This window comes from Pristiophorus japonicus, chromosome 20 (genome assembly GCF_044704955.1).
Source record: "Pristiophorus japonicus isolate sPriJap1 chromosome 20, sPriJap1.hap1, whole genome shotgun sequence".
Lineage (NCBI taxonomy): Eukaryota > Metazoa > Chordata > Chondrichthyes > Pristiophoridae > Pristiophorus > Pristiophorus japonicus.
The window spans coordinates 13870764-13886512 of record NC_091996.1 but is presented as its reverse complement, the minus strand read 5'-3'; the positions used below and the strand labels follow the sequence as shown (position 1 = coordinate 13886512).

Here is a 15749-nt window from a genome sequence, read left to right as displayed (position 1 = left end):
GCCATTTTGCTTGGGAGTGGTTCGTAAACATTGCTTCTCTCTACACTCCATTGATTTATCTTATTTATAACCTCTGAAGGCTGCTCACACTTGTACATCATCCTAAGCTTCAAGGCAAGATAGAACAAATTGCAGACAGTTACCTATCCTTGGCTCCTTCCCATATAGCCTGAATCCAGTAGATCCGTGGATTTTCTGAAGCAGAAACCAAGAGAGTATTGACATGTGGATAGGCAGCCTTCTTGTATGCCAGAGTTCACTTGGAAGCCAGTCCTACTGTTGAAGTTTCCAGTTTGAGAAGATGGCAGATTGTATCTCCTCCCCTTGTCTGAATTTGACGATTTATATTGAGGCACAGTTCCCACAGGTAACCACTAGCAGGCTAGAACTTTGCAGGAACGAACAGTAAATGCTGACAAACTGCTCTATCATGAAACGCCTCATAGCTGGGTTCCATCCTTTCCTCATCCTACAATCAAGTCATCATTATCATCATCATAGGCAATCTCTCGTATCGAGGATGACTTGCTTCCACGTCAAAAAGTTCACAAGTGTTTTTCAATTAAGGATCTAAAATTCCAGGTCCCGAACTAAATCGTGAAGGGTGGAAGGTGCCTGTGCGTGGATTTTTTTACCGCGTGGTGGCCGTTGCACACCAGCCACCACTCGGGACAATCAAGTACAGTTCTGATGAAGGGTGTACACCAGAAACACGGAACTCCTACACGGCAAGCGAGCCCCAGGTGGGCAGAGGAAACGTTTCAAGGTCACCCTCAAAGCCTCCTTGATAAGGTGCAACATCCCCACCGAATCCTGGGAATCCCTGCTCAAAAACCGCCCTAAAGAGGAGCAGCATCCGGGAGGACGCTGAGCACCTCGAGTTTCATCGCCTAGAGCGTGCAGAAATCAAGCGCAGTCAGCGGAAGGAGCGTGCGGCAAACCAGACTCCCCACCCACCCTTTCCCTCAACCACTGTCTGTCCCACCTGTGACAGAGACTGTAATTCCCGTATTGGACTGTACAGTCACCTGAGAACTCACTTTTAGAGTGGAAGCAAGTCTTCCTCGATTTCGAGGGACTGCCTATGATGACGGACACCAAAAACAACAATTTATCTTTTATTTTTCATAGAAGCTGATGGACCTGCTCCGTATCTCCAGAATTTGCAGGGTTTTTTTTTGTTTTTATCCATAAACAAAAACTTGCATTTATACAACACATTTAACATAGAAAAACATCCCAAGATGCTTCAGAGCGGCGTAATCAAGTGACAAGGACAAGGATATTAGGTGACTAATAGTTTGGTCAAAACAGTGCGTCCTTAGGGAGGTGACGTGACAGAGGGGTTTAGGGAGGAGAGGTGCAATCTAGAGGCGGAGGAATAGAGAGTTTGGGAAGGGGATTATAGGACTGGAGGAGGATACAAAGATAAAAGTGTGTGGCCATGAAGGGATTTTAAATTTAAGTCGCTGGGGAACCGGAAGCCAACGTAAGAAAGACTTGCATTTATATAGCGCCTTTCACGGCCACTAGACGTCCCAAAGTGCTTTACAGCCAATGAAGTACTTTTGAAGTGTAGTCACTGTTGTAATGTAGGTCAGCGGGGACAGAAGTGTTGGGTGAGTGGGACTTGGTGTGGGATAGAATGCATGCGGCATAATTTTGCATGGGGTAAAGTTTATAGACGGTGAGAGGCCGGTCAGGAATAGTCGCGTCTGAGGCATGGATGAGAGTTGCAGCGGCGAAGGACTTTGGAGAGGAACGGGAGGTTAGAGATGGGGCCATAACTTGCAAGGACAGAGGAGTCAAAGTGAGAGGCAGTTTTGAAAAGAAGACAGCCCTTGAGGAGCGGGAATCATTTACAAACTCAGCTAGCATAGGGGTCAGGAAGGGAAGTTGGGTGGTTATCAGTTTAGTGGGAAAGGAATCAAGAGGTGGGTCTCATACACACTTTCCTGGATAGATTGTTGGTCAGTGATCAAGGGTAGGGGCCTTGGCTGAATACTTTCCTCTCTCTAGGTTGAAGGTATAAACCCCACGACTGGACTTAGTGAGATCTGCTAACTGAGCCCAGACTAGGTATTGCATTTGGGCAGGAACCAATTTGGGACCTTCACCCTTTGTACAGTCCAATACACTTCCAATCTTACTAAAGTAATATACTGCAGATGCTGGAAATCTGAAATGAAAAGAGAACACGCTGGAAATACTCAGCAGGTCAGGCAGCAATTGTGGAGAGAGAAACTGAGTTAACGTTTCAGGCCGATGACCTTTCATCAGAACTGGGAAAAGTTAGAGATGAGGCAGGTTTTAAGCAAGTACTGAGGCAGGGAAAGCAGGAGAAGAACAAAAGGAAAGATCTGTGATAGGGTACAAGGCAGGAGAGATTAAATGAGAAACGGGATGATGGTGCAAGGCACAGTAGTTGGACAAGTAAAGGAACAAAAGGTGGGTCTAGAGGAGGTGTAAGTAGCAGAATCATTACCAACAGCTGCTGTCTGTAAAATTGGGAGGAGTGGTTATGGTCTGAAATTGGTGCACTCACTGTTGAGTCCGGAAGGCTGTAAAGTGCCGAATCGAAAGATGAAGTGCTGTTCCTCAAACTTCCATTGAGGCTTTATTGGAACAGTGTAGGACAGAGTGGGAGTGGGCCAGAGTATTAAAATGACAAGTTACCGGAAGCTCAGGGGCATGCTTGTAAACTGAATGGAGGTGTTCCGCAGAGCAATCACCCAATCTGTGTTTGGTCTCCCCAGTGTAGAGGAGACTGCATCATGATCAGCGAATAAAGTACAAAAAAATTGTTGTTTCACCTGAAAGGAGTGTTTGGGGTCCCGGATAATGGGAAGGGAGGAGGTAAAAGGGCAGGTGTTGCATCTCCTGCGCTTGCACGGGAAGGTGCCGTGGGAAGGGGAGGGGGCTCTGGGGGTGACTGAAGAGTGGACCAGGGTGTCGTGGAAGGAACGGTCCCTTCGGAATGCCAAAAGGGAAGGGAAGGGGCGGGGAAGATGAGTTGGTGGTGATATCATTCTAGAGGTGGCGGAAATGGTGGAGGATGGCCCGTTGAATATGGAGGCTGGAAGGACAAGGGGAACACTATTGTGGTTCTGGGAGGGAGGGGAAGGGGTGAGAGCAGAAGCGCGGAAATGGGACCTGATCAACCACGGTGGAGGGGAAGCTGCGGTTGCGGAAAAAGGAAGACATATCGGAAGCACTGGTATGGAAGGTGGTATCGTCAGAACAGATCGACAGAGATGGAAAAACTGGGAGAATGGAACAGAATCCTTGCAGGAAGCAGGGTGGGAGGAAGTGTAGTCACGGTAGCTGTGGGAGTCAGTGGGCTTTTAGTAGATACTGGTCGACAGCCTATCCCCAGAAGTGGAGATGGAGAAGTCGAGGAAGGGAAGGGAAGAGTCAGAGATGGACCATGTGAAAGCGAAGGAAGGGTGGAAACTGGAAGCAAAGTTGATGACATTTTCCAGTTCGGGGCAAGAGCAGGAAACGGCACCGATACAGTCATCAATGTCAGAAAAAGGTGTGAGGGAGGGGACCCGAGTAGAACTGGATCAAAGAATGTTCCACATTTCCAGTGAAAAGGCAGGTGGAGCTAGGGCCCATGTGGGTTCCCATAACAACACCTTTTATTTGTAGGAAGTGAGTGGAGTCACATTCAGCCAGGCGGAGGAGGGTGATGGTGGATGGGGAATGGTTGGGCCTCCGTTCAAGGAAGAAGCATTCCTGGTGAGGAATGGAGGTGTAAATGGATTGGTGAAGAGGAGACGGTTACGGCCAGGAACAGGAGTAGGAGTAGGAGTAGGAGTAGGAGTAGGAGTAAATGGGTACTTTTCAGAATGGCAGGCAGTGACTAGTGGGGTACCGCAAGGTTCTGTGCTGGGGCCCCAGCTGTTTACACTGTACATTAATGATTTAGATGAGGGGATTAAATGTAGTATCTCCAAATTTGCGGATGACACTAAGTTGAGTGACAGTGTGAGCTGCGAGGAGGATGCTGTGAGGCTGCAGAGCGACTTGGATAGGTTAGGTGAGTGGGCAAATGCATGGCAGATGAAGTATAATGTGGATAAATGTGAGGTTATCCACTTTGGTGGTAAAAACAGAGAGACAGACTATTATCTGAATGGTGACAGATTAGGAAAAGGGGAGGTGCAAAGAGACCTGGGTGTCATGGTACATCAGTCATTGAAGGTTAGCATGCAGGTGCAGCAGGCGGTTAAGAAAGCAAATGGCATGTTGGCCTTCATAGCAAGGGGATTTGAGTACAGGGGCAGGGAGGTGTTGCTACAGTTGTACAGGGCATTGGTGAGGCCACACCTGGAGTATTGTGTACAGTTTTGGTCTCCTAACCTGAGGAAGGACATTCTTGCTATTGAGGGAGTGCAGCGAAGGTTCACCAGACTGATTCCCGGGATGGCGGGACTGACCTATCAAGAAAGACTGGATCAACTGGGCTTGTATTCACTGGAGTTCAGAAGAATGAGAGGGGACCTCATAGAAACATTTAAAATTCTGACGGGGTTAGACAGGTTAGATGCAGGAAGAATGTTCCCAATGTTGGGGAAGTCCAGAACCAGAGGTCACAGTCTAAGGATAAGGGGTAAGCCATTTAGGACCGAGATGCGGAGGAACTTCTTCACCCAGAGAGTGGGGAACCTGTGGAATTCTCTACCACAGAAAGTTGTTGAGGCCAATTCACTAAATATATTCAAAAAGGAGTTAGATGAGGTCCTTACTACTAGGGGGATCAAGGGGTATGGCGAGAAAGCAGGAATGGGGTACTGAAGTTGAATGTTCAGCCATGAACTCATTGAATGGCGGTGCAGGCTAGAAGGGCCGAATGGCCTACTCCTGCACCTATTTTCTATGTTTCTATGTTAAAGTGGCGGAGGGTGTCGAAAGAGTCACGGATATAGGTGGGGAGAGACTGAACAAGGGGAGAAAAAAAAAAAGAGTTGTTAGGAAGAAATCAGTTCTGTGGGGCAAAAACAGGCTGAAACGATGGGTTTACTTGGGCAGCCCTGTTTGTGGATCTTGGGTAGGAGGTAGAAGTGGGCTGTGAAGGGTTGAGGGACTATGAGGTTGTAGGCCATAGAAGGAGGATCTCAAGAGGAGATGAGGTCAATGACAATGGGAAACAATGGCTTGATTTTCAGTGGTGTTGTCATGGTCCAGGCAGAGGAAGGTGTCAGAGTTGGTGCTTGGCCTCCATAAGGTAGAGGTCGGTACGCCAAACAGCAACAGTGCCACCCTTATCAGTAGGTTTAATGACAATGTTGGGATTGGACTCGAGAAATCTCTTGGCTGTCCACGCAACTAAAATTATGGCTGAAAAATTCTACGAAAATTATTACTTTTTATTATGAAAGGTAAATCAAATAAACAAAATAAACCTCATTTTCTGCACCTAAAGCCATATTGTCTGCTATGAGCTGATCCTTAGTTTCCTGAAACTCTTGACGTAACTTTGTCAGTTGGGTTTCGTAGGTATCCTTCTCCGTTTCCTTGGCTTCCATCAAGCCAATCAACTTTTCGTTCAGATCGGCAATCTCATCAATTCTCTGATTCAGGCCCTTCTTCAGGTAGGCGATGACGTCATGCAAGTCTTTGCCAAACTGCTCATGCTTTTCGGCAGAGTCCAACTTTGCCACTTCTAGTTCATCCAATCTCCGTTGGTACCTTAACAGGATCACGCCATTATGCATTGATTAGATTCGATACAAAAAAAATACTGACTATATTTTCTGTAACCTTTACAGGATGTGGTATTTGTAAAATATTTGAGGATAGTGCTATTTTCTGGTATTCAACTGTGTGGACTACTGTACATGAAATGTGTGGCGGTTACTTCACAGCACCTAAACTGTAAACTTACTGGCTGTCAGATCTAATTGCCATTAAACTCTCTTTACCTTTATGCACAGATTCATACAGGGAGTTCCACTGGTGTCAGCCACCTTCCTGCATGTTGCCCAAGTAGCCGTTAAGCTTAGACAAGAAGTATTGGCAGACTAATGGCATTACAGCCAAGTCTTGTCTCCACCCAACATCCACATAGGTGCAGTTTCAAGTGTAAGCCACTATGTATCACTGTGTAGAATGGGAACACTCTGAATTTTTCCCCTGCAAGTCCAGGGGGCGCTGAAATTAATTATAGCTCCTGTAAGGCTAACCAGCAACATATTGGCCCGGATCTTGCGTTGAGAGTAACAGTGAGGCTAACAGCGCTCACCGTTATTATGAAGTAAATTGGACAGCAACGTCCAGAGTACTCACATGCGCAGGTAAATGTGGGAATCCGATACTTGCGGTTCAAGTTACCCTGATCTCCACAGGCTGAGCTATAACAGAGCCTCGACGATAGACTCGGCATTGAAATCAACGCAAGGACATGGTTATTGTTCTTACCTAATCCTAATAATAGGATTGAGCAGAGTTAATACGGATTTATGAAAGGGAAATCGTGTTTTTTGAGGTTGTAACTAGCAGAATAGATAAGGGGAACCAGTGGATGTGGTATTTTTGGATTTTCAGAAGGCATTCGATAGGGTGCCACACAAGAGGTTAATAAACAATAATCAGGGCTCCTGAGATTGGGGGCAATATACTAGCATGGATTGAGGATTGGTTAATGGACAGGAAAGAGAGAGTAGGAATAAGCGGGTCATTTTATGGTTGGCAAGCTGTAACTAGTGGTGTACCGCAAGGATCAGTGCTTGGGCCTCAGCTATTCACAATCTATATCAGTGATTTGGATGAGGGGACCAAATGCAATATATCCAAGTTTGGTGATGATATAAAGCTAGGTGGGAATGTAAGTTGTGAGGAGGATGCAAAGAGGTTTTAAGGGGATATAGACAGGTTAAGTGAGTGGGCAAGAACATGGTAAATGAAATATAATGTAGAGAAATGTAAAGTTATCCACTGGTTAGAAAAATAGAAAAGCAGAGTATTTTTTAAATGATGAGAGATTGGGAAATGTTGGTGTTCAGAGGGACCTGGGTGTCCTTGTACACAAATCACTGAAAGTTAACATGCAAGTACAGCAAGCAATTAAGAAAGCAAATGGTATGTTGGCCTTTATTACAAGAGGATTCGAGTATAAGAGTAAAGACGTCTTACTGCAATTATATAAGGCCCTGGTGAGACCGCACCTGGAGTATTGTGTACAGTTTTGGTCTCCTTACCTAAGGAAGGATATACTTGCCATCGAGGGAGTGCAGCGAAGGTTCATCAGCCTGATTCCTGGGATGGGGAATTGTCCTATGAGGAGAGATTGAGTAGACTAGGCCTATATTCTCTAGAGTTTAGAAGAAGGAGAGGTGATCTAATTGAAATAACAACATTTTTACAGGGCTTGACAGGGTAGATGCAGGGAGGATGTTTCCCATGGCTGGGGAATCGGAATAAGCCGTCAGCCATTTAGGACTGAGATGAGGAGAAACTTCTTCACTCAGAGGGTGGTGAATCCTTGGAATTCTTTACTCCAGAGGGCTGTGGAGGCTCAGTCATTGCATATATTCAAGACAGAGATCAATAGATTTTTGGGTATTAAGGGAATCAAGGGATATGGGGATAATGCAAGCAAATGGAGTTGAGGTAGAAGTTCAGCCATGATCTTATTGAATGGAGGAGCAGGCCCGAGGGGCCAAATGGCCTACTCTTGCTCCTCATTCTTATGTTCTTACCCACTAAACACACCAGAAAAATTTATGACTGGTTCACTTGTAAGTAAATTTATAATGGTATGATCAGTCATAATTACTGCCAAACAACCACTCTGGCCATGACAATTTAATTTTACAAGTGTGGAGTCTCATTCCTTCAGAATTTAACTAATGTTGGAGATTTCTTTAAAAATTAAATTATTTTTTTTACTTTATCTGTTTGTCTCTTTTCTCTCTCTCTTAATACCAATTTCCTTTCCCAATCTTTATTTTGCTTTCTGTACATTATTTAAATCTGATTTATAATTTCTGGTTTATACTCTGCGTGTCTCTGAGGACTCTTCAATTTGATTGGTTGAAGAGCTACGCTGTTTATTTGCCTGCTCACACATGCCACACATCCCCTGTAGAGGGCGCCACACTGCATCAGCCACACAATGACAGCAAGTATATGCTCAAAAGCCCACAAAAACCCAGTGGGCAGCTGTCAGTGTCGTGAACGGCAAGCGCCATTCCTTCGCCACTGACAGCAAAATCCGAGCAATTAATAAGACTGAACCAATCGTCTTTGACCCCGAACATACGCTCACCATTGATTTAATGCCCCTTCGGGGACAATGTCTCAGGCTGAACTATTCTATTCAAACTTATGGTGAGATTCCAATCCCAAATCCTCTTTGACACAAAGACTGCCTACTTCCTCAGTAAGATCACCATCTCCACCCTATCTCAGCCTATCTGCAGCTGAAACTCCTGTCCATGCTTTTGTTACCACCAGACTCGACTATTTGAATGCTTTCCATTCTCCACCCTCAATAAACTTCAGCTGATCCAAAGCTCTGCTGGCTGTATCCTTTCCCACACCAAGTCCTGTTCCAACAACACCCACGTCCTCACTGACCTAATTAATCTATTACAGTAAAAGTGTAATTATACTGTATAATTAATCTATGTCTCAAATTTAAAATTGTCACCCTTGTGTTTAAATCCCTCCATGGCCTTACTCCTTCCTATCTCGGTGTCAGCCGTGGCTCAGTGGGTAGCACCTTCGCCTCTGAGTCAGAAGGTTATGGGTTCAAGTCCCACCCCAGGGACTTGAGCACATAAATCTCGGCTGACACTCCAGTGCAGCACTGAGGGAGAATCTCTCAAGTGGACGTAAGAGATCCCATAGCACTATTTCGAAGAAGAGCAGGGGAGTTATCCACGGTGTCCTGGCCAATATTTATTCCTCAATCAACATATCAAAAAAAAAGATTATCTGGTCATTACCACATTGCTGTTTGTGGGAGCTTGCTTGTGCGCAAATTGGCTGCCGTACTTCCATTACAACAGTGACTACACTCCAAAAGTACTTCATTGGCTGTAAAGCACTTTGAGATGTCTGGTGGTCGTGAAAGGCGCTATATAAATCCAAGTCTTTCCTTGTCTGTAAATCTCCTCCAGCGCTGCAACCCTGCTCTCCGTTCATCCGACTCCCTTCTTTTATGCAACCCCCCTCACCTTTGTTCCACAATTGAGGGCCATGTTCTGCAGTCCCTCCCTAAACCCCTCCATTTCCTCTCCTCCTTTAAGATCCACCTGCACCTCTTTGACCAAGCTTTTGCTCACCCTTCCTAACATCAGAGGCAGTCAGAGGCGGGAGTTCGTGGCGTTCGTGAGGCCTACAAAAGGCCCAGCGGCAGCGAGAGGCGGCGGCAGTTCGTGGCGTTGGTGAGGCCTATAAAGGCCCAGCTTGTGCAGCTCCAGCTGGGAGAAAAAGCAAAAAAGAAGTAGAAAGAAATCAAAAGGTGACGTCACAGCCAAAGGGGTAAGTGATTGGCTGGTGATTGGTGAGTAGCTTTTCTTTTTCTTTTTTATATCAGTAAGTAACCTGTTAACATTGTTGTCACCAAATTAAGTGTATCTCAGGGTTAAGTCATGACAGGGTAGCTCGGACACATGATATGCTCCTCCTGTACTATGTGGGAACTCCGGGACACTTCCGGTGTCCCTGACGACTACGTGTGCAGGAAGTGTATCCGCCTCCAGCTCCTGACGAACCGCGTTGCGGAATTGGAGCTGAAGGTGGATTCACTCTTGAGCATCCATGATGCTGAGAATGACGTGATTAGCACGTGTAGCGAGTTGGTCTTACCGCAGGTAAAGGGTCCACAGCAAGATAGGGAATGGAAGACCAACAGGAAGAGTAGTGCAGGGGTCCCCTGCCGTCATCCCCCTGCAAAACAGATACACCGCTTTGAGTACTGTTGGGGTTGATGACATTATCAGGGGAGGGCAGCAGCAGCCAAGTTCAAGGCACCATGGATGGCTCTGCTGCACAGGACAGGAAAAAGAATGGGAGAGCGAGTGTGATAGGGGATTCAATTGTAAGGGGAATAGATAGGCATTTCTGCGGCCGCAACCAAGACTCCAGGATGGTATGTTGCCTTCCTGGTGCAAGGATCAAGGATGTCTCGGAACGGGTGCAGGACATTCTGAAACGGGAAGGTGAGCAGCCAGTTGTCGTGGTGCACATTGGTGCCAATGATATAGGTAAAAAACAGGATAAGGTCCTCAGAGACGAATTTAAGGAGCTAGGAGCTAAATTTAAAAGTAGGACCTCAAAAGTAGTGATCTCAGGATTGCTACCAGTGCCACGTGCTAGGAATCGCAGGATAGCTCAGACGTGGCTTGAGCAGTGGTGCAGCAGGGAGGGATTCAAATTCCTGGGGCATTGGGACCGGTTCTGGGGGAGGTGGGACCAGTACAAACCGGACGGTCTGCACCTAGGCAGGACCGGAACCAATGTCCTAGGGGGAGTGTTTGCTAATGCTGTTGGGGAGGAATTAAACTAATATGGCAGGGGGATGGAACCAATGCAGGGAGACAGAGGGAAGTAGAATGGGGGCAGAAGCAAAAGATAGAAAGAAGAAAAGTAAAAGTGGAGGGCAGAGAAACCTAAGGCAAAAAAGCAAAAAGGGCCACATTACAGCAAAATTCTAAAGGGGCAAAGAAAGACAAGCCTGAAGGCTTACGGCTAAAGGGATCAAGAGGTATGGAGAGAACTCATTGAATGGCGGTGCAGGCTAGAAGGGCCGAATGGCCTACTCCTGCACCTATTTTCTATGTTTCTAAAGCGGGAAAGGGATATGAAGTTGCATGTTCAGCCATGAACTCATTGAAGGGACGAATGGCCTTTACTCCTGCACCTATTTTCTATGTTTCTATCTCCTCTGGTGCAACATCCATTTTTTCCCTTACACCTCTGAAGCGTTTTTCAATGTTAAAGGCATGATATAAAACGCAAGTTGTTATGGTTTATAATACAGACTGTATAGCATAATTTTCAACTTGCTGTTTTATATTCCTTATACAGCTCAATTGTTACAATTACTTCCACACTTACTGTAATATATTCTTTATATAGCATAACAGTTGCTCTAATATGTATTCCTTATATTTACATTTTTGCAATTATAAACTTCGATAGTTACATTTTGACTGTAATATATTTCTTATAGTGTATTAGTTCTTTAATATATTTCTTAATACAGTATATTTACCATTTACTCTAATGTACTCAATTTACAGTGCATTATAGTTGTGTAGTATTTACCTCACACAGCATATTTACACTTTTACTGTAGTATATTCCTTAGTGTTATAGTTGCTGTAGTATTTTCCTCATACAGTATTTTTACACTTTACTGTACTATATTGTTGATAGTGTATTACAGTTGCTGTATGTTCATTATACAGCACTTTTAAACCTTACTGTATATATTCTATGCAGTATTATAGTTGCTGCTGTGTTTCCTTATACAGCACTTTTATGAGGAAAGATGATGGGTCTGTTTTCTTTGGAACAGAGGAGGCTGAGAGGAGACCTGATTGAGGTGTATAAAATTATGAGGAACCTGGATCGAGTGGATAGGAAGGATCTGTCTCCCTTGGCAAAGGGGTCAACAACCTGGGGGCCGTAGATTTAGAGTAATTGGGGGGAGGTTTAGAGGGGAGTTGAGGGGAAATTTCTTCACCCAGAGGGTGGAGGGAGTCTGGAACTCACTGCCTGAAAGGATGGTAGAGTTAGAAAGCCTCACCACATTTAAAAATGGCTTGGATGTGCACTTGAAGTGTCATTACCTACAGGGCTACAGACCAAGAGCTAGAAAGTAGCATTAGACTGGATAGCTCTTGAACGACCGGCGGGGACATGATGGGCTGAAATGGCTTGCTTCCGTGCTGTAAATTTCTATGATTCCATGATTCTGTAGTGCATCAGTCCTGATCAAAGTGGACAGTTATGACCAGCGGAGTATCTAAGGAACAGCACTGTTGATAATGTTGATAGACGGCCTTGATGAATATACTTGAAAGTGGAATATCTTAAGTTTTTTTTTCTAGACCTAGCTCTGTCAAGCCCGTGTGGTGGCCGGTGTGCGACAGCCAACACACGTTAAAAAATCCACGCACAGGTATCTTCCACCCTTCAACATGTAGTTCGGGATCTGGAATATCAGGTCCTTCATTGAAACACCTGTGAACTCATCCCTTTTTAGCGTGGAAGCAAGTCATTCTCGATATAAGGGATCGCCTGTGATGATGATTCCATGCAGTGTTATAGTTGCTGTAGTGTTTGCTGTTACAGTAGTTTTTACACTTTACAATATATATTCCACACGCAGTGTTATAGTTGCTGTAGTGTTTGCTGATACAGCAGTTTTTACACTTTACAATATATATTTCACACGCAGTGTTATAGTTGCTGTAGTGTTTGCTGTTACAGCAGTTTTTACATTTTACAATATATATTCCACAGGTAGTGTGTTATAGTTGCTGTAGTGTTTGCTGTTACAGCAGTTTTTACACTTTACAATATATATTCCACACAGTGTGTTATAGTTGCTGTAGTGTTTGCTGATACAGTAGTTTTTACACTTTACAATATATATTCCACACAGTGTGTTATAGTTGCTGTAGTGTTTGCTGTTACAGCAGTTTTTACACTTTACAATATATATTCCACACAGTGTGTTATAGTTGCTGTAGTGTTTGCTGATACAGTAGTTTTTACACTTTACAGTATATATTCCACAGGTAGTGTGTTATAGTTGCTGTAGTGTTTGCTGATACAGCAGTTTTTACACTTTACAGTATATATATTCCACACAGTGTGTTATAGTTGCTGTAGTGTTTGCTGATACAGTAGTTTTTACACTTTACAGTATATATTCCACAGGCAGTGTTATAGTTGCTGTAGTGTTTGCTGATACAGCAGTTTTTACACTTTACAGTATATATTCCACACTGTGTGTTATAGTTGCTGTAGTGTTTGCTGTTACAGCAGTTTTTACACTTTACAATATATATTCCACAGGCAGTGTGTTATAGTTGCTGCAGTCTACTCACTGTACAGCGCAGGCACTCATACCTTGCTGTATGTATGTATGTGGTGCCCAGCCGGTGGGGCACAGGGCTGCCCTGGCGCCACTTACCTGGTCACCTTGCCCTCCAGGTCCTTCACCTGGATGATGTACAGCTCCCGCTCCATGGCGGTCAGCGGCTCGACTTTGTCGTCGCTCAGGACGGCGCTGGCGACGGCCGGGATATTTTTCTCTTTCTTTTTGGGTGGCATGCTTGCGCTGCTGCCCGTGGGACCGAGCAAAGCCTCCCGCTGGTCCTGGCCCAGGCCCTGGCTCTGTCGCCCGTTGCTAGGAGCCGCCGGGCCATGGCAACAGAACGACCTGCGCCCCGGGCGCATGCGCGGGACCCGGCCCCAATCCCCGGAGAACTCTCGCGATATCTCATTCCCCTCCCCTCTCTCACCACGTGCCTCGCCATGCAGACTGCCATTGCTTGCAGTGTTGCAGTGAGGGTTGCATTTTTTGATGCATCTAGCAGAGCTGTCAACTTTAGGAAAATGTCCCCCTTAACCCCCCCAAAAAACTTGCATTTAAAGAGTGCCTTTCACATCCTCACCTGCACTAATTTCTCCTGATTCCACTCAGTGTCAAATTTGTTGTCTCATAACACTCCTGTGAAGCGCCTGGGGACGTGTCACTACATTAAAGGCGCTATATAAATACAAATTGTTATTGTTGATTCTATGGCAGAGTTTGTGAAATATCTCCAGCTGCCTTAAAGAAAAGAGAAAGACGTGCATTTCTGTAGCGCCTTTCACGACCAACCAACGTCACAAAGCGCTTTGCAGGCAATGAAGAACTTTTTGAACTGTAATCACTGTTGTAATGTGGGAAACACAGCAGTCAACCTGCACACAGCAAGCACCCACACAAACAGCATTGTGATAATGACCAGATAATCTGTTTGAGTGATGTTGATTGAGGGATCATTATTGGCTTGGACACCAGGGATAACTCTCCTGCTCTTCTTCAAAATACTGCCATGGGATCTTTTACATCCACTTGAGAGAGCAGACGGGACCTCGGTTTAACATTTCATCCAAAAGTCAGCACCTGAAACAGTGCAGCACTCCCGCAGCACTGCACTGGAGTGTCAGCCCAGATTTGTGTTCAAATCCCTGGAATGGGACTTGAACCCACAACCTTATGACTCAAAGGCAAGAGTGCTACCCACTGGAGCACAGCTGACACATAAGGGTTTCAGTGGCAGAGAGAGGGGGATGGGGGTCAGAGTTAGGTGATCGTTCAATTGAATATTGGGAAGACCAAAGTCATTGTTTTCGGTCCCCACCACAAACATTGTTCCCCAAGCCCAGATTGTTTGCAACCCTGGTGCCATATTTGACCCCAAGATGAGCTTCTGACCACATTTCTGCGCCATCATTAAGACCGCCTGTTTCCATCTCCCACCAGAACATCGCTCGACTCCATTCCTGCCTCAGCTCATCCGCTGCTGAAGCGCTCATCCTTGCTGCCTTGTTGCCTCTCGACGTGACTACTCCAAAAGTACTTCATTGGCTGTAAAATGCTTTGAGACATTCGGTGGTCGTGAAAGGCACTATATAAATGCAAGTATTTTACAATGTTGTACCGTGTTTGACTAATTAATGACTAGTTGACATGAAGACCGTGTTAAAGGTCCGGGGTGATTATTTGCAACAGTTTTTTGTGTGTCCTTCTGTGCACGACTGCCCTGGACTCCGCCCCCTCCGTCCCACGCATGTGCGGATTCCTTGAACCTGAAACCGGAAGTGGGGCCTGTATCGTGAGGAGCCGGAGCTGCTGCCGACCACGTTGCTTTGCTGATTTAGACATAATCGAAAGTGTTTAAAGAAAATGGAAAAAAACACCATTTTCTTTGATGCCCTGTTGCTTTTTCTCCCGCATTTACTCACAGCGGCAGCCAGGGGATTAAATTCCTGAGTGACAGCAGGACATCCTGGAGAAAGCAGAGAGGCATGCTGGTTTCAAAATTCGTAAAAGTTGGATAATATACCAATGTAGCCATAGAAACCACCAGAAAGTAGGCAATGTGCATTTAACATTCTGTGGCCATTAGTGAATAGGGAAGGTGTTGTAAATAAAAACAGAAAATGCTGGAATACTCAGCAGGTCAGGAAGCATCTGTGGAGAGAGGAACAGAGTTAAGGTTTCAGGTTGATGACCTTTCGCCAGAACTGGAAAAAGTTAAGATGTAACAGGTTATAAGTGAGTGCAGAGGCAGGGAAAGGGTGGGGGGAAGAGAAGAAAAGAACGAAAGCGAAGGTCTATGATAGGGTTGAAGGCAGGAGTGATTAAATGACGAAATGGATGACAGTACAAAGCAAGAGGAGATGGTCATGGGACAAGTAAAGAAACAAAAGTTGGGCTGAGAGGAGGTGTAAATGGGATTGGTTGAATCATCAACAGCTGCTGCTTTCAGCTGCCTGGGCCCCAAGCTCTGGAACTCCCTCCCTAAACCTCTCCGCCTCTCTTTCCTCCTTTAAGACGCTCCTTGAAACCTACCTCTTTGACCCAGCTTTTGGTCATCTGCCGTAATTTCTTCTTATGTGGTTCAGTGTCAAATGTATTTATTTTGTCTCATAACACCGCTGTGAAGCACCTTGGGACGTTAAAATCATTATATAAATACAAGTTGTTGTTGTTAATGTTGCTGTCCGAA

At 45.3% G+C, this 15749-nt stretch overlaps 1 protein-coding gene across 1 annotated transcript in view; it reads right to left on the bottom strand.

The window, feature by feature from the left end:
- cfap157 (cilia and flagella associated protein 157) overlaps window positions 1-13413 on the bottom strand; it is a 57936-nt gene extending 44523 nt beyond the window's left edge. Inside the window, exons 1-2 of the mRNA XM_070863763.1 lie at window positions 13160-13413; window positions 5423-5694 (exon numbers count right to left, since the gene is read on the bottom strand). Of these exons, the coding sequence (XP_070719864.1) occupies window positions 5423-5694; window positions 13160-13299 (412 nt within the window). The 5' untranslated portion in view covers window positions 13300-13413. The remainder of the gene's footprint in view (window positions 1-5422; window positions 5695-13159) is intronic.
- Between the last annotated feature and the right edge of the window lie 2336 nt (window positions 13414-15749).